Below are 18,193 nucleotides of genomic sequence, written 5' to 3' on the forward strand. Positions count from 1 at the left end.
CCTCGATTCTGAAAAGACTTTGCAAGCGGCGCGGCGGCGTGTTGACGAAAAGGACTACGGAAGAATCGGATAATTCTCCATCGGATATAACTGCTTAGATCAACTGCACTCACGTTAATCGTGACACTAACAAATATATTTCTTATACAATATTACTACACAGTTATCGAAATGGACTTTTGTAATACTGGCTGACTAATCGATTTCAGGTCGATACCACTGGTCGATGAAGAGTCAGAGTCGCTCGCGTTTGTCTTGAATAAATACACTGAGAAAAACGATTTGGTTGTATCAACAAGACGTATCTGATAGAATGCATTTTGGTTAAACTAACCAAGAATTTCTAGTTATCACGATAGGACTGGATATTTTATAACTAGAACGTTTGATAGACTGTACTATAAGAATTTGGTTAGTATTTTCCAGTTGGATCTATAAAACTTCTAGTTATATTACACTAGACATAAGAACAAACGAAGATGCAATCAGAATTCTGGTTGATCGCAGGGCACTCCAGCAGCATTCTATTGTTTCGTGTCGTGCGTGTTGATGCATGTTCGGGAAACGGATCGGCACGGACGGCACGTTTTCCTCCTCTAGTGAAATGAAATTAGTTAGTGCAATGGCTGTGAAGTGATGGGCGGATGAAAAAACGTGTTCTCTTCTTATATTTTTTTATACAGGGTGTCCCGTAATAATCGCCTAACCTCTCGTGTGCCAATAGAGCAGATCGAGATGAAGAGAAAAGTCCCATACGATTTTGCGATATTCGCAATAATAATCCTATATCCTCGAGCGGCTCGGCACTTGCCTCCGCGCGCTCTGGATTCGCTTGACTTTAATATGCAATATTTCGATTATTATTGCGAATATCGCAAAATGATATGGGACTTTTCTGTTCATCTCGATCTGCTCTATTGGCATGCGAGAGGTTAGGCGATTATTACGGGACATCCTGTATAAATATCAACATGATATTTCATTTACAGCAATCCAAGAAAACTCACGGTAATGAAACAGAAGAACGTTTCTTTTCACTAAACAGTCATGTTAATTTAACTAAATACATTTAGTATTATTATCAAGAAAATCTAGTAAATTTAACAGGAAGGAATTAATCATGCTCATCTGGTAATTCCTAAAGGAATTCTGATTCGTCCATTTTGCAACAGACAAACTGGTTGAACCAGATTTTTTTTCAGTGTACTTTTCCTTTTACGATTACTTGTCGTATTTTCTGCGCGTTAACTTCACTTTTTCAAAATTTGGTGAAATTTCACTCATTTCGACTGGTATTTTCATTATTTCTTGAAGTGACGTCTCACTCCAAAAGATTCCACTTCAAGAAATTTAGAGAGATAAGTAAGCGTCCGCGCGCATCACTATTTATGGATTACCGACGGATTATGCGCGGAACGTCTTCGTCGCAGGATTCCTCTTTTGCGAAGTTCTTCCGCGCGGATAAATCGCGCGCCGATCGCAGCACGGATGTGCTGGCGAACGTGCTGGCGGAGGAGAACGCCACTTTCCAAAATTACTGAAAGTGTCTCGAAAATGCGCTCCGCACAGGTGACGGATGCAGGGTGCGGGGTAGAGGAGGACGGCTCGACGAGGTCAAATGCGTCGTCCGCCTTATCAAAACGATTTCCGTAATTTTGGAAAATGGGTCTTTCCCATCGCGCTGACTATTCTTCAGACAGACAGTGGCTGTTCTATGTGGCTGTCGATAAATCGCACGTACTCGAGGAGCCTTTTTCTCTGGGATTCCGCGTACTTTACGGACGAATTACGTATTTAGACGAGTAATAGCGATGACGATCGCACGTTTATCCTGGTCGCCGGCCGTCTTTCCCGGCGAAGGTTTACGTCGTGTGTTTCTCGCGATCGCATGAAGCCGCTCGGTCCGCTCGACTCGTCGACAGCGCGATCGACCTCGGGAGGGGGAGAAGGGGGAGAGAGCCCGGCTGGTGACGGTGTGACATGAGATTCGCACTTGGTAACGGCTGAGTCGTCGGCCAAAGCCATTAACACGTCCAGGGTGGTAACTGGTAAACGGTAAGAAGGCCGAAAGAAGAACAAGGAGAGAGAGAGAGAGAGAGAGAAAAAGAGAGAGGAATGGAAAAGAGAAAGATACATCATAGAGACGCATCAACACAAGATAAAGGGAGAAGGATGAAAGAAGAAGAAGAGGAAGAAAGCAAGAAGAAGCGCGTGCCGAAGCAAGAAGCTGAAGCGCGAGATCGAGGAGGAAACGGAGGAGGAAAGGGGAAGCTGAAGGAAGTGAAGAGGACAGAGGGAGAGGGAGGGAGGACAGAGTATGGAGCCTGTGTAGCTCGTTCACGGCGCATTCCAGTGGTGTGGGGTCCATCGACGCCGGAATCCTGCATATCCTGTGGATGCAGGTCGACTAGCTATGCGCCTAGGTGCCAACCGTGCCGGACTACCATCTCTCTCTCTCACTCTCTCTCTTCCTCCCCTCTCCCATATGTTTGTGTGCGTTGGTTCGGTGTCGATGCGGTCTCTCGCCCGGCCGTGCCGATTATTCGCGGAATCGCGAGGAAAAACGAGGCGGATATTAACCATCGTCTCCTCCACTTCGTTCTTCTCCCTGTTCCTTTCCCATCGCTCTCCGCAGCCGAGGAAAATTCAAATCGCCAGGTGAGATCCGCATCGAAACGCGAGTCCCGAACGCAATTCACTTGAAATTCACGAATTCGATACTTGGAGTTCCTTGGACTCCCCTTAATTATCTCCCTCAATTATTATTTGGAACTCGGGAACTCTCTCGCGAAGTGCATGCTCGATCGATCGCGGGATCGAAGAGCATATTCTGGCAATTATACAAAAGTATTCGTTTCGCGAGAGATCTTCGAGACGCAACGGGGCGATTCCTGGTCGACGTCGCGCAATGTGATGCACGTCGGCGCGCGACAAATAACGGGCAACGCGGCGTGGTACCGACATCCCTCCTGAGTCTACGGCAGCTAATAAAATCAATTCGCACGTCGGAGAACGATGGACAAGACCGCGAAATATTTAACATATATACGAGAGAGAAACGCCTCGCCGCATGTCTCTGCCCCGCGGCGCGGCTCGCGCTCCGTTTCCTCGCGAGTTTGCGAGAAAACGAGGGCGGACGTTGTTGCGAGACAGATGCGAAAAAGGAGCAACGCGACAGCGGGAAAACGCTCTGAGAATGCTCTCTCTTTCCTTTTCTCTCTTTTGTCTCCGCTCTTGCTGTCTTTCTTCCTGCCTTCTCTCCAGCGGCCTTCGGAATCAGCCGATATCCTTTATCGAGGGGCACCACTCCCTTAAAAGTTCACACTCCCGCCTGCAGAATTCGTAATATCGTCCTTCGAGGGGTCCGAGAAAACGCGCCGATCTCTCGCGAAGCGACGCGGCTTCCTTCCTATTGATCGCGCGCTAATTCTGGCGTTTTGTTGTTGCCGTTAAATCGAATCGCGATTCCAGCGATTACTAATATTAATATCACTCGGTGGCGAGTAATTTATTGTGAGCACGATGTAGTACGGGTAAAATTAAAATCCGACTCTCGGGCTGAAAATATCACGGGCACGATATTCGAGCGTCGTTGAAATTGTAACGCATATTAAATTGCCATTTTTTATCGACTACTTTTAAGACGTCGCGAGTGTTTTAGTTAATACAAGCTCGCTACGATCAGAATTTTAAATTTGGTATGGTTATTACAGTTGCTTCGTTGCTCTATATTTTTACAATTTTCATTGGCTTCATTGATAATGATATTTTCATTTGCTCCGTTCTCGTATCATCGAAAACATTTCGTAAGAGAGTACTCGTACGCAAGCGTCCATCAAAATCAGTCAACGTAAACGTAAAACAATCATCGCACAAGTTCGCGATTTCCGGTCCGGGGTGCACGTAAAGAATAAGCTTGAATTATACTATCACCATTTCGGATTTTATTCGATGGCCTGTGGGATCGGCCGGTTAAATTTATATTCAAACGACGTTTAAATTTGAAATTAAATCAGTTGCAACGTGACCCTATGGGAATCAAGGGTCGAAAGTGCAACCTTTCGCGCGTCCTTTCGAGACTCGTCCTTCCTCCTCGCGTCAACTGAACACATAGCACGATATCGTGAGACGTAACAAAAAATTATTAATAAGCTGTAGTATGAAATTTTAGAAAAATAGAAATTCTGAGCTTGCAATATATTCATTATCTAAAATAAAAACATATTTCTGCCGAAGAAGAGAAAAGAAGATAAAGAAGAAAAGAAAAAAAGAGACTGATCAGACAAGAGGCTAATCGACTTGCAGATTGACTTTCGGCGATTGTGCGCGCGTTTTCCGCTTACGAACGGCGAGGGTAGTGGTTTGCAGAAGCGTGGATTCGCGGGCTCGTGGCGAGAGAATTTCACGAGAACCGGCAGGTCGGTCGGTCGGTCGAGAGGTCGGTCGCGGCGACATAAGGTCGGCGAGGAGGAGGCGCGGCGAGGAATCGAATCCCATCGCTCGGGGCGCTCGTCACGAGTCAGAATAGCCTCGCGAATAATTCAAGACGACCCAGATGCCACCGTCCCGTGTGTACGTACGTACATGGATACGTACGTTAAGGGCCCATGCACACCGCGGGAGCGCCGGGAGATGAGAAGAGGCATTAGTCTCTCGCTTTCTCTCTCTCTCTCTCTCACTCATCCGGTGTAATTGCGCTGACGAGGGAGCCCCGGCAATCTGCAAAGTTTGATTTTCGCGAGGCTTTATACATATCCAGGTGGTCCCAGCGGAGCCGAACTCGGCGATTCTCAATTAAATCCGAGGCGCGATAACGCTTGATGCATTTCACTTTTGCGCACCCCGCACTTTTCGCGGATGCACTAAAAAATATCCGGCGTTAAGGGAGTCCTGTTTTATCCATGGTATAATGCAACGGCACGAGAGAGGGCTGGCAGAGGCCATCTTTAAGGTGTTCCGTCTCTCTCTTTTTCTCTCTCTACCTACCAAGTTCTACGAAGTTCTTGACGATGTTTTAGCCGGTTTCGACGTCGCAAGAGAGATACTCAAGGACTTCCCGGGCGAAGGAGGAGGATGCAAGTGTCGAGTCGGGACCACGCGAGATTAGTGGCCTCTGCAGAGAACCGCGTACGAATTAGCGCGTTCCGCCATCCTTCAACGACGCCGTTTAATCAGCCGTTTTTCCGCCTGAAATACGAAATGCCTGATCGGCGTGGCGTTATTTCGTTAACTTGGATGATCGCGCGCATCTCAGGAAAATCACGAAGAAAATGTTCGGCGTACATTATATATTTAACCGCGGCGCACCGCATCCAGCGTGAGTTAACGTTCTGTTAAAGTTCCACTTAAGTTTCGTAGCGCGATATTTGTAGCGAAAAACCGTTGAAAAACTACGTGCTTGGTTATGAAGGCAAGGTAACATATGTATAACGAACGCGGCGACAATTATCCCACGCACGTATAACGAGATAATGATCTGGAGTCTGACGTGATCCGCGAAACGAAATATTCGCTAAATGACATTTCTTTATTTCCGCGAGAAAATTGAGAAGAAAAAATGGAAACTCGAGTAAACACCGCGGCGTCGTTCGGCCTCGAGACGCGGCTCGGAAATCGTGCAAGAGAGAATCGAGCCGAGCGAACGATGTAATATCGCCTTAAATAGAGCGAGAAGAGGATCGTGAATTTTTGCAATTTCTCTGTCGGTCGCGGGTGAGCGATCGCTCATTTACGAAGCCACGCGATTCCTTCTCTGTATCCGTCTCAATTTATGCATTAAATATGAATACCTCTCAGCCAACAAATAATCTTCTGCGGTAATACGCGCTCATATATATTTAGGATTTCAGAGTATATAAATAATTAATATTTTTTGCAATTATATCTGACTATATTTGGGCTTGCTTGATCGGTGTTTCCAACGGTGCTGGAGAGCTACGTTTTTTAAGCATACAAAATCCATTTGAGGAAAGCGTGGAGCGATATTTCGCACGTCTGTGTACGCGCAACGCTTTACGGTAATCGTTTGGTGGAACGAGAAGAAATCGCGATCTCTAAGCGTTCTGAAGAGCCTCGGAGAGGGGAAAGAAAAGAGCGAGCATAAAGTTCCGCAAAAGCAGGACGTACGTACGTCGTAATCGTAGTCGCTGTTCAAAGTGAAACGCGCGTAAGAGAGAGAGAGAGAGAGAAAGAGAAACGAAGACACAGAGATCAGAGACGCGTATATGTGAAATTCTATGGGAGTGGGTTAGAATAAAGTCTCGCCGATGTCCACCGATGAGCTCGATGTGCAGCTGAGCGTGTTACGTTTCACGTGTTTCCTCGCCGAGGAGAGCGAGCGAGTGAGCACCAAGAACCAAGGGGGTCCCCCCCTGGTATGGTCCCCTGCGTCTCCTCGACGCGTTTCGCATCGCCCGCCCGTGAAAGTCCGCTCTGATTTTAGCTGAGCCCCCTCGAGGATCCTCCGCCGGATCCTTCCGCTCGGCGAGCTCGCGAGCGTCGGCTTTCCGTGCGCACAAAGGGCCGAGGAGAGAAGATAGTCGCCGCCGCGAGCAAGAGGGAGGGAAGGAGGTCGAGCGGAGAGTTTTAGGCCTCTTTTGGGCCGACCTGACGTCCTTGAAACTTCGATCGGCTGCTCGATCTAAGTCGTCGATAGAAGAAACGCGAGGCTCGTTGAGACTTTTACCTCCCCAAGGGTCTTTTCGTGTTGAAGCCGAAACGACGAACGGGAGAAAGACGAGAAGGAGGAGGGGAGGAGGAAGACGACAGGCGTGTCCCCGTTTAATCACATCGTGCTTAATGTCCCGTTCGATTATTTCTCTCATTGCTCCGGACAATGACAATTCACCTCTCGCGGAACAATCGCATCCGCGCTCTTGTTGCGCGAGTCCGCACGGTGCGGACGTTACGCTCGTTCTGAGCATCACCCGCAGAAAAGGATTGTTATTTTTGAAATTTTCGGGATGGTCCTGGTTCCTGAAGTAAACGAATCCGTGTTCGTGGTACCAAAATCCGTCGAAATATCCATCACGGGCGAAGCGGCGCGGCGCGGCGCGGAGGCGTGCATCTCGGCGTGCGTTGTCGCGCGCGGGATTATTCTCGTCGAGCGCTTTACGTGAGCGCGAAAATCCACTCACGCCGCTAATTAGAGGCGACGGCCGAGTTTATTTTTCGCGGATGCGCCGCGGTCGGTGGCGCACGCCCGCGCGCGTTGCCTCGCGGAATAAATCATACAGCCGGTAACCGCGGAGGAGGAAGAGCGCCGCCAGAGAAACACGAGGAAGAAAAGGAGGTGAAGAAGGACAGGAGGGAAGAGGAGAGAAGAAGGTTTTAATTTATCACACCGCTCACCCTCTCTTCTCTCTCTCTCTCTCTCTCGCGCGCGCGCCGCCGTGATAAATTAAAGCCGCCCCACGTGGGCGGTAGTTCTCGCGCTCTCAGATTTTCAAAATCCCCCCGCGTCGTCGTCAACGACGACGACGAGGAGGACGATGACGACGAGAGGGGGTGCGTTCGCATCCGAATCACCCGCGATAATTAACCCGCGGAATTACCTGCAACTCCGAGCATTGTCCGTTCTGGCTCTATCTTTCTCTTTCTCTCTCTTTATTTCTTTCTTTCTTTCTTTCTCTCGTCCGACAGTAATTTTGCTCTCGAGCGGATTAAGCGCGGCGTGCCGCGCCGCGCCTGTCTATCTATCTATCTGTCTATCTCTCTCCCTTCGTCTTTCCTCTCCTTCCGTCTTCGTTACTCTCTCTCGCTCTCTCTTTTGCTCTCTGTCGTCTGGTCGTGCCGAAACTTTCCGTTGACCGTTGTTCGAGCTCGGTGACTCAGAAACGGCCACGCGTTCTTTCTACAGGCCCGAGCCTGGTGTCTTTCAGCGCCCTGCGCATTGCCGAGCGGAATCCTACCGTGTTCTAGCACGTACGAGAAGCATACGTAATCCCGCGACGGCAAACGGGCTTGCCTGTCCAGGAAAAATACCATTCCAGAGGAAGAAACGCGAAGGATGGGTTTTCCCTGTTGCACGCGACGCGAGACGCACGTAACGTTTATTCCTTCTCGAGAAGAATCATCGTAAAGTTTCCTCGCGGTGAAGTAACGCGCCTCCGCGAAGCCCGCGTCCCTTCGTGCCTCCTTACGCGGATATTTCACACGACGAAACGCGGAAAAACGCGGGCTCCTTCCTTGCCTCCGATCTCGGACACGTTCGTTCATCTCATCTCGCGCGATTCATCCCGGCAATCTCGAATCGTGATTCATCGGCCCCTGCTCCCTCTTCTCGTCTTGTGCTCTCCCATCTCGTCGTCGAGAATTTGCCATTCGTTGGCGGATCGATCGCCGCAATCGACACTGCCCAGACTCCGTCTGTGGTCCATCAGCAGTCGAGAATACGAGCGGAGGAGAAACGCGACACGTAGAAAGACGCTAGAAGGTCGCGAAACGGAAGGCCGCCGCCGCCAACTCTCTCGCTCGTTTCGTCTGTCACTTCATTCATGACTCCGGCTGCTGAGTCCCGATCACCCCCGTCTCCCCTCTATCTGTCTCTCGTCCCTCCCATCCTCCTAGTCCCTCCGGTCGGTCCGCTGTCGGTCTCCTCTTCTTTGCTCGTTCCCCAGGCTCGGACTTGAGGACGCGGAATCGCTGGGTGGTCGTTCCGGACGCTGTCCCGTTAACCCCCTTGTACGGAGTACCCCGCGTCGCCGCGATAAGGCAATCTTTCCGGTGTGCCATAAGGGGGTTAACGGAACTCCGGTCCATCCTTACGCTCAACGTGTGGATCGCGCGAGGCTCAAGAGCGAGCACGGAAGCGCAAGAGAGAAAGAGGGAGGAGGGGGAGGAGAGAGCGTCATCTTGCTGATAGTCTCTCTCGAATCGGCTCGTTTTCCCGAGCAGAGCCGTCGCGGAAAGCTCTCGTTTGGTGCAACATTTACGGTATCGTCGCCGATATTTTAGGAAATCTCAAGAGGTATCTCAGGAAATAGGTTTCGGACGATAAAGGCAAATCTATTTCGAATTAGTCAAGGTATACTCATGCGAAGTCTGATCACTTGCGTTTCCAGTTTGCGAAAGGCTCCAGAGAGAGGCTCTTTGCGTTCTTCGTCTCCAAGCTTTGTACTTGCTATCGGTCGCAGCTATCAGTGTTCAGATACTTTTATCGAGATGGGACTAATTGCCAAAGGATCTAAGAAATTCTAAGAAAACTGCAATAATGATTACGCAAGATAAGTGCAGTTTCTCCTCGGAGTCTCGTCGAGGGTGCCGAGATACGTCTGGCCGGTCCTGCCTCCCTCTTATCTGTCTACCTAACTGTCCTTTCCGATCCATTCCTCTCTCTATCTATATTTCTCTCCTTCTATCTCAAGCTTCTCTCTCTCTCCTCTCCTTTCCTCTGCTCGCGTTCTTTGAATCCTGCGCGCCGTGCGTTTCAGAGAGGAGGATTCATAACGGCTTCGCGCAGTCGTCCGGTGACGTGGCGTGCCGCCTCGTCATTCCTCCTCCTCACCTCCTCTCTCCGTCTTTCTCTCTCTTTCCCTTCAGCAGTCTCCTTCGACAGCCCATGCAAAAAATACATCATTCCGCACCGAGGTTGACTCGCGCCACGCACAATCTTCGGCTCGAGGACGCCGCAGCGCGGCGGAATTTTTATTCGCGACTCCAGAAGGAGCTTCAGGACGTATAGAAAGCCGGAAGGTAGAAGTGGCCGTTAGGAATGATAGAAAAAAATGACCGAGTAGAGAATAGATGCAGACGTAAGGTGCAACGAGAAAGCTACTCTTCGCGCGTGGTGCGCTCATTTTGAAAATTATCGAGCGTGACTCGCAAATGGCCCTCTCCTTCTATCTCTCGCTCGTCACTGGACGATCGAATATGCTTGACGCTTATAATTAATTTGCTACTTGGCCATTTCATCCGCGGTACTTGTCAAAGAATTCAATAAATTTCAATTTCAATTAAAATTAAAAAAGATATTCAATGCATAGTAATATGCAAAAGCTTTTTAGATAATTTGATGTAGCATCTTTTTATTTCATATGAATCTTTTGAATGACATAACATTAATTTTTCCTCGAAAATTTGTTGGATAGTCGCGAGCGTGGTAAAAAATATGATTAAGAATAATTAATTAATAAGTAAAATTATAATAAATAAATAATTACAACGAGAGAGATAGAGATCTACAGAGAGCGAGAGAGAAGGAACGCGCGCGCGGAATGCGAATCTAACTGTCGCGTGACGTCGTTCGCAACGGAATTTATGTCGACTCGTCATCGTCCAGTCAGCTGACGACGCGATCGCGTTATATCGCGTTCCTCGGCGGGTGCCAAACGCGCCTCTTTCTGAGCCCTGAACGTTTGCGAGCAGACGCGACAACGATGACAAAGACGAGAATGAGGATGATCATCCACGACTTCTCACGGATCATCCTCGGCGTCACCGCCGCGAATGAAACGGCGCGGACGCGGATTTATAAATAGCTCGCCGAGACCCGCTTTCGCGAGCGGAGTTCGCAAAGTCGCGGCACGCGAGAGCGGAAGTTCACTAAGCGGAAAAGGCGGGAAAACCGTTTCGTTCCGCGGCGAGATCGGGACGCGCGTCCACCTCGTTGAGCGCTCTCGCTCGCTAACACGTGACTCATTGTCAGCAGCAGCAATGAAATCGATGTCCGATGAACGCGCTCCAAGTCATCGCATGCACGTGATTCTCATGTGTCATCGTGTTTTCTGCGAAAAACTACATTCTTGGACTTGTCCCACAGTGAGTCTTCCACTTGTCTAAAATAAGGAACGGCGTACTCGCGCGCGTAGGCGCTTGCGAGTCCGGTTCGCGGTTGCGTCTGGAGCATAAATCCCGGGAAAATGGGGAACGGAGGAGTGTCCGCTAACGCGCATCGCGATTAGTTTCTTCCGCGATCATATAGCGAGATCGCGCGATAATTTAATCCTGGCGACGATCTCTCGCGACGCAAAGAGCCACCTAATGAGCCTCGTTCTCGACACAACGTACGAAAACGCTCCGGGACCGTCATCGCTCAGAACTGGTTTCCGAAACGAGTCCTCGGCGGCGTGACTTCTTCGATAGCGACTAGAGAATTAATAACGATGTATTCCTTCCGGGATCGATCGCAAGGGTCTCGCAAGCTGTCCCATCTATCTTGATCACCGCGGTGATCTTCCATGTGATCCACTCAATGGCGATTTCGGACGGATCCGAATTTCATTAATCGGGAATGACGCCCCTGCGATAAGGGATCGCAATCAGCCGCGTGTTACCGCGCTCTTCTTCCCAGAGAAGGAGATCCTGATGAAGTGCGGAGTGTCTTGCCGACAACATCCCCCACACACTAACAATCGTGATGGTAGATTCTTCGATCGAATCGAAATTGACACGTCCTCGACGAGAGCGTCGAGGAAATATTCTTCTCTCTTTTCATCGTTGTCCTCGTGGCCCTGCGCTGCTTTCGGCGAGGCTCCTCTAGTGGTGAACGCAACCGTATGGGGCCGGTCACATGCACTGGCGCATAGCAACAGACACGGGGGAGAGAAAGAGAGAGGACGATCGTGCGCGGGGAACGATGGCGAGGAAGAGAGAAAGAGAAGCTAGAGGCGCGCCGCCGCGCAAGAGCTCCTGCTTCTTCTCCTCCTACGTTTCTTATTTCCATTTTATTGCACGAATAAAAATTTGATTTTATACTTCATTCCAATATTTCGATGTTTCATTAAGTTTTCCGAGGAATCTATTTAGTGTTTTTATTGCGCGCGGTAAATTTTGCGTTAAGATCCCGTTCTCAAGTGGAGTTTTCTGAACGCATCGCTTCCAGGGTCTGAATCTATTTGAATTTACGGAGATTAATTGACGGGAGAAGTTGTGTGTACATTTTCACGTCGCTCAAACGGGGTGCCTTTTTTGCATCCGTGGTTCCATTCCGCGGGAGCAAAAAGGGTCGCCGTTCATCGGCCGTGTCCATTTGTTCGCATGTACGTTCGACGTTCTAATTTTCAAGCACAACGTCGGTGGGCCCTCTCTCCCGGGATTATCTGCCTCTCAGGAAATATTCGTGAAAGGACGTCGCACAGAACACACATGCCGAAGGACTCTTTGACGTTTTCCGGCACAACTAAAGCGCTCGAGATTCCTATCACCTCGCAAATTATACATTTTCACCGCTGACTGAACTTTGATGTCTTTTCTTTCAAGATTGTGGTACAGGTTTATGGGAAGGTCTCTTGAATGCTGAACGCAACAATGTTGTTGAAGCTCGTATAGATAATTTTTTCGACGAGGCTCGTAAATCCGGCCCTGATCACACTTCCGTCTATCTCTCTCTAGCATCGCTACTGTTGATCAGAGGTCAAGAGCGAGAAAGAAAGAACGCTTAAAGCGAGAAAGAACGAGCGGGAGTCTCGATGGTCGGGAGGACCGTCATTGCCCGGTGACGGTCGGACGTCCTCCACGACGACGTCTCTCGTGTCGCTAAGAGGTAGTAGAAAAGAAAGAAAGAAAAAGAGAGGAAGAGAGAAGGACGCCAACAAAACTGTGCGTTCCAGTCGCATCGATGAATTCGCGTCGTCCGTTTCACCGGTTTCCTCTGCCCACGCGACCGAATCGACTCGAACGATGATTCGATGCCTCGCGCTTTTATCAGATACAACCACGTGAGCGGATCATCTTGTACTCTTTATTATTGTATGCTTGCACTATTTATCACTGTACACTTCATTCGTTAGGCAATCTCGATTCAAGGATATGTCAAAACTATGTAGGAATACCAGAGGAAATGAAACAATAAGGCTAATTCTTAATTCTTTCTTTCTCTTTTTTTCTGTTTCTGTTAAATAGCGTATCCATCATGACTCTCTAGAGCGACTTTCAATATTTCTCCCGGATGAGCATCAACCGTTGATTTCTAGCCGTCGAGAGTAAGAAGTCATTCTCGAAGTAAAAAGGTGTCGGTAGATCCGCAAGAGTCTAACCGGGGGTTGCTTTTTCTCGACGACATGCGAGGGGAAGGGAGTTGAATCATGAATCATGCTCTTCTCCCCCTTGAGATCGCGGTCGCGGCGTCGTTCGATACAAGTTACTTAATGCGAATTAAATTTCCGACTGACCCGTATATACGGGGCACGAAATAAGGTCGCGCAGCGTTTCCTCCGTTGTACGTGTCCTCCTTTGGAGGAATCACGCCGGTAAGTGGCGACACCGAAGTTTCAACCGTTTCACGGGGTGCCTTTTACGAGCACGCGAAACTTTGGTTCACGGGAGCGACGGGGGAACGAGGAGGAGAGCTTTGCGCCCCGATCCCGCGTGCCGTCCCGGATTCTGATCTTATTCCCCAAGAGAGAGCCGCCATAAATTAAAAGGAAGAAACGCCGTTTGTTCGTGAGCGGTGCTTCCTCTTCAAGCGCTTCTTCCAGTCCCGAGTCGGGTGGCGAACATCACGTGAACATCGAATATCGAATATCGTGTTCCCGCAATTTTCACGTTAACGCGAATGTGACAGGCGCACAGTATAACCAGTAGGGTCACTCTCTGTCGGCCCTTTGATCTTTTCGTTCTCGATTACGTGGTATTCCGCCACGTTTTTGGTAGGTCATCCAGCGTTTGATTCGTCAAAGCATGTCACTGATTTTACACTGCACATGCAACAATTGTCTCATTGGTTGCTACCAAAAAGATGACGATGCGCAGAAAGGACAATCACAAAGCCAAACAAATGACTGAGTACCCATACTAGTTGTACTATGACAGGCGTGTCAAGAGAGAGAGGCAGAAATCATGATGTGCAAATGAGAATCGTCAAAGTTATTTCAGTAATACCCCTTTCGCGCGCGTTGCGAAGAAAATTCATCGATTTGGCCGCTCGATTTTTCAAGAAAGAGGAGGAGAAAAAAGAACGCGCACTCGACATTCGCAGCAATTCGGATATAGTGCACTTGAGTAACGCGACGGAAAAAGCTCGCAGCCTCCTTCGCGTTCATCGACATTACTGAATCCTTAAAAAGCGCGCACGAAAAGAAAGAAAGAGAGAGAGAGAGAGAGAGTTTCCTATCGCCACGCGTAAAGATACTCGAGATTCGAGTTCGAGCATGCTCGTTCCCTCTGTCGCGACGGAAGCGGAATAGACGCGCGTTCAATCCGCTCCGATCCCTTTCGTAAATGGAGCCAACAAAGTCAAAAATAAGCATTCTTGCGGCTCGTTTCCGGGGTCCGCGATGACGTCTCAACGGTCCCCGCTCGTGAAGAAGAAGGAAGGAACCCGGCGGGTTCATTAGCCGCGCGCCGGCTCCGACGGCGGTGGTGTGCACCTTCCGCCTGTCCCCGTTCCTGCCCCCCTTCGACGTACAATCGATGCCGAAATAGAGTAACTAGAGACGCCGATACAGGCGCGCTGACCGTCACCGTGTCGATGACCCTCCTCTGCCGGTGGAGGCGTGCCAACCGAGAACAACCACCGTCGTCCCCTGCTCTCCCGGATCCGCCGCGGAGGGTTTTGTTCTCCCTTTCCTTTCTCCCGCCCGTCGTCTTCCCCCCGGGTCCACGCGCGATCCTCGCCTACGGAATGATCGCGACTACCTTTTCCAGATTCCCCCAATTTTTCCTCCCTTCGTCATCGACCTCTTCCTCAACGTCGTCGGTTTTCGCGAGCGCTCGCCGGCCACGAAAGCCGGCGTGGTTTTCACGTGGTCGCGCGAGGATATCGATCGACCCCCGAGAGAGAGAAAGAGAGCGAGGAGGCGGCGGATCGGATTCTGCGCCCTTCTCCCTTTCGCCAGGCCCGTCCGTTCGCCCCGCGTTTGCCCGTTCGTCGTCCTTGCCGTTTACCTTGCCTGTCCACCTACCCTCGCCCGTGGACGCGGATACTCGCGGCGAAATTAACACGACGCCCACCCGGCGACGATCCTAGCCGGCATTTGCGACCGGCCGGATTTCTCGCGGTACGGATTCACGGTGCCCGGTTCACCGTGGAGAGAGACCGGCGATCGATCCTCAGGCGGCGTTTCTACCCCCGTCGTCCTCGGAAGTCTCGAAACGTCGCGGGACACCACCGCGAGAGTCCCTGCGAATACAACGTCGTCGGCTCGCGTACTGCGTTACGTAACTCTGTTAGGTCTGCCGTTAGTTAATAAGAGCGAGCGAATTTGCGACTAGTATTATCTGAAAGCCGCATTAATCAGAATTCCATCCGAATCACCTTACTAATCGCTGTTGAAAATGAGGGGATGAGGGTTTATAATAACGAGTAAACGTTTTGCGCTGACGATGACGTCGTAACACAAAAGCCCGTCGTGTTTAGAAACTAATTAATTTATTCTGACAATTGGAAGAGGATTCGCATGGAACATGGAATCTCTAATTGAACCTTGCAGATTTATTCATGTTAACTTATTGTGCTAATCTTTTGTTTTCAGGTTTACTATGCGAAGAAGAAACGGAGAGCACAGCAGATGCAAGGGGAAGATGGCTCGCATAAGAAGGAGAGGAAACTCTACAACGACGGCTGGGATGACGATAATCACGATTATATCATCAAGAATGGGGAAAAGTTCCTCGATCGATACGAGATCGATTCGTTAATAGGTAAGATAAATATTTTCAGTATGATGCAATCAGTACTTGGAAATTTTATGATGTTTTACGTGATTGTCGTTTTTCATAATTTTACCGATCGACGACGAAGAAATAGTCTAGTGTTGCGTTCCGTTTGAACGCGATTCCAGCCGCTTATTCCACTCTTCCAACTCTTGTACTCACGTTGTTCTCTATTCGCAGGTAAAGGCAGTTTCGGCCAAGTAGTAAAAGCGTTCGACCACGAGGAGCAGACGCAAGTGGCAATAAAAATCATCAAGAACAAGAAACCTTTTCTAAATCAAGCGCAAATCGAAGTTAGGCTATTGGAAATGATGAACAGGGCGGACACCGACAACAAGTATTACATAGGTACGTATAGGAGGTGGTGCCTGTTGCGTTCGACAGTGATGGATAAGAGATAAGGGACAGATTTCGCATTTGAAGCCGCCACGCGCGGCACGCTAAACGTCTTTCTCTCCCTTCTGTGATTGCAGTTAAACTGAAGAGGCATTTCATGTGGCGGAATCACTTATGTCTGGTGTTCGAGCTGCTGTCGTATAATCTGTATGACCTACTTAGAAATACGAATTTCCGCGGTGTGTCGTTGAACTTGACGAGAAAGTTTGCGCAGCAACTGTGTACTGCCCTCTTGTTCCTGTCTACGCCGGAATTGAACATCATCCACTGTGATCTGAAACCCGAGAACATCCTCCTGTGCAATCCGAAGCGAAGCGCGATAAAAATAGTCGACTTCGGCAGTTCGTGTCAACTTGGGCAAAGAGTGGGTATCTCAGGAGGCGTTAATTAGCACGCGGGAGCGTTCTCCGCGTTCTCTGGCCTCTCGGTCTATCCCTCTTTTCCTCTCGTACTTCTCTCTTTCTCATTTCCTCTGACGCTTCTTTCTTGCAGATATACCAGTATATTCAGTCCAGGTTCTACAGATCGCCGGAAGTCCTGTTAGGAATACCCTACGACCTCGCGATAGACATGTGGAGTCTGGGATGTATTTTAGTAGAAATGCACACGGGAGAACCTCTGTTTAGTGGGGCCAATGAGGTAAAACCGCACCCGATCGCACACGAGTCGCACTTGCAGTATTATACGTAGAATAACCGCGCGGCCGAGTCGGCGTAGCTCTCGATAACGAATCAATGGCACGAGACGCTACCGTTACCGACGAGGTGCGAGGCTGCGAAGCCCAGTCACAGTGGCGAACGCAGCTCGTTCGAAAGATACAATTAAAAGAAAAAAAGACTAGAAAGGTAGATAGTCGCGCGAGTTCGATGTGAATCCTCACTGAAATAACTTTTGCGCTTCGCAGGTCGATCAGATGAACAAAATCGTGGAGGTACTGGGGATGCCGCCGAAACAAATACTGGACCAAGCGCACAAGGCGCGGAAGTACTTTGACAAAGTCTCCACGGACGGCTCGTACGTGCTGAAAAAGTCCAAGGACGGTAAAAAATACAAACCGCCCGGCACGAGGCGGTTACACGATATTCTAGGTGTCGAGAACGGCGGACCGGGCGGTAGGCGGATAGGTGAGCCGGGTCACTCGATCTCGGATTATCTCAAGTTCAAAGACCTGATCATACGGATGCTGGACTTCGATCCGAAGAACAGAGTGACGCCGTTTTACGCGCTTCAGCACAACTTCTTCAAGAGGACAACCGACGAGGGGACCAATACGAATATCGCCGCCGCGAATAGCGCGAGCACGAGCCCGGCGGTGGTGCCGATGAACCAGGATCACGGTGAGTTGTCCCGACCGGTTCCCGCCGCGCCGTTTCTTCCCGATTGTCGCCGTTTACTCGCCGATCCTCGCTCTGCAACATAGAGGAAGTGAACCGATACGCAATCTGTGTGCTTCACGATCTGAATTCTGTCCGAGAAATATATAAAACTGGCAGGTTTTCAACGTCAGATTTTCTCTTCTTTTCGGTGCGTGTGCTCCGTCTGTGTCGGCGGACACGTCTAATCTCTTGCTAGATTTGATTCGATAGTTCTTGCGATAGTTCTGCAAGGTTGAAAACGTGTCAGATTTGCGTTATACGTTACGTTACGTTAACTGTATCTAGAACGATTGACGATCGTAGCGAGAGAGACACGATCTTACGAGAATATGGCTCTGTGTCGCTTGATCTTCATTCATCATTCATTATTGATATCATAACTCGACTACGTGATCTTAATGGTATACCGATCTATAATTCGTAGTTTTCTTTGCCGAGCCGGTCTTTTTCAGCGAATGGACGCCGCTGTAGAGAGAAAGTTTGCAGCAATTTTCATTGTGCACAATATAATATAGATTAGCCTTGTGTAAACGTAAATAACGTAATAAAGCAGATTGCGATACGTATATGTATACGTTAATTGCAATCACGCGTTTCGTTCAGAATGCAATAGAAATCTCTCGACAGTTTGCTCACGCATTGTTTGGCGAAGAAATTTTAGAGAAAACGTCTGAGCTTCGCTGATCGTCCTCGAATAATCGAGCACGAGAAACATCAGCGAAGACTCGAATACGGAGAGTTCTATTGTGTCAAGAGTGTAGGAAGGAGTTTTGATTTGTGCAGAAAATAAGAAATTTTCCATCCTCTCGACGAGCGGATCTACAAGTTTT

General features: G+C 49.3%; 1 protein-coding gene across 1 annotated transcript in view; it reads left to right on the forward strand.

The window, feature by feature from the left end:
* The window catches only part of LOC105284688 (serine/threonine-protein kinase minibrain), a 63,416-nt gene that overhangs the window by 37,341 nt on the left and 7,882 nt on the right, over window positions 1-18,193 (forward strand). The window contains exons 4-8 of the mRNA XM_026972141.1: window positions 15,411-15,579; window positions 15,772-15,939; window positions 16,065-16,351; window positions 16,480-16,626; window positions 16,892-17,324. Coding sequence (XP_026827942.1) covers window positions 15,411-15,579; window positions 15,772-15,939; window positions 16,065-16,351; window positions 16,480-16,626; window positions 16,892-17,324 — 1,204 coding nt within the window. The remainder of the gene's footprint in view (window positions 1-15,410; window positions 15,580-15,771; window positions 15,940-16,064; window positions 16,352-16,479; window positions 16,627-16,891; window positions 17,325-18,193) is intronic.

This window comes from Ooceraea biroi, chromosome 9 (genome assembly GCF_003672135.1).
Source record: "Ooceraea biroi isolate clonal line C1 chromosome 9, Obir_v5.4, whole genome shotgun sequence".
NCBI classification, from domain to species: domain Eukaryota; kingdom Metazoa; phylum Arthropoda; class Insecta; order Hymenoptera; family Formicidae; genus Ooceraea; species Ooceraea biroi.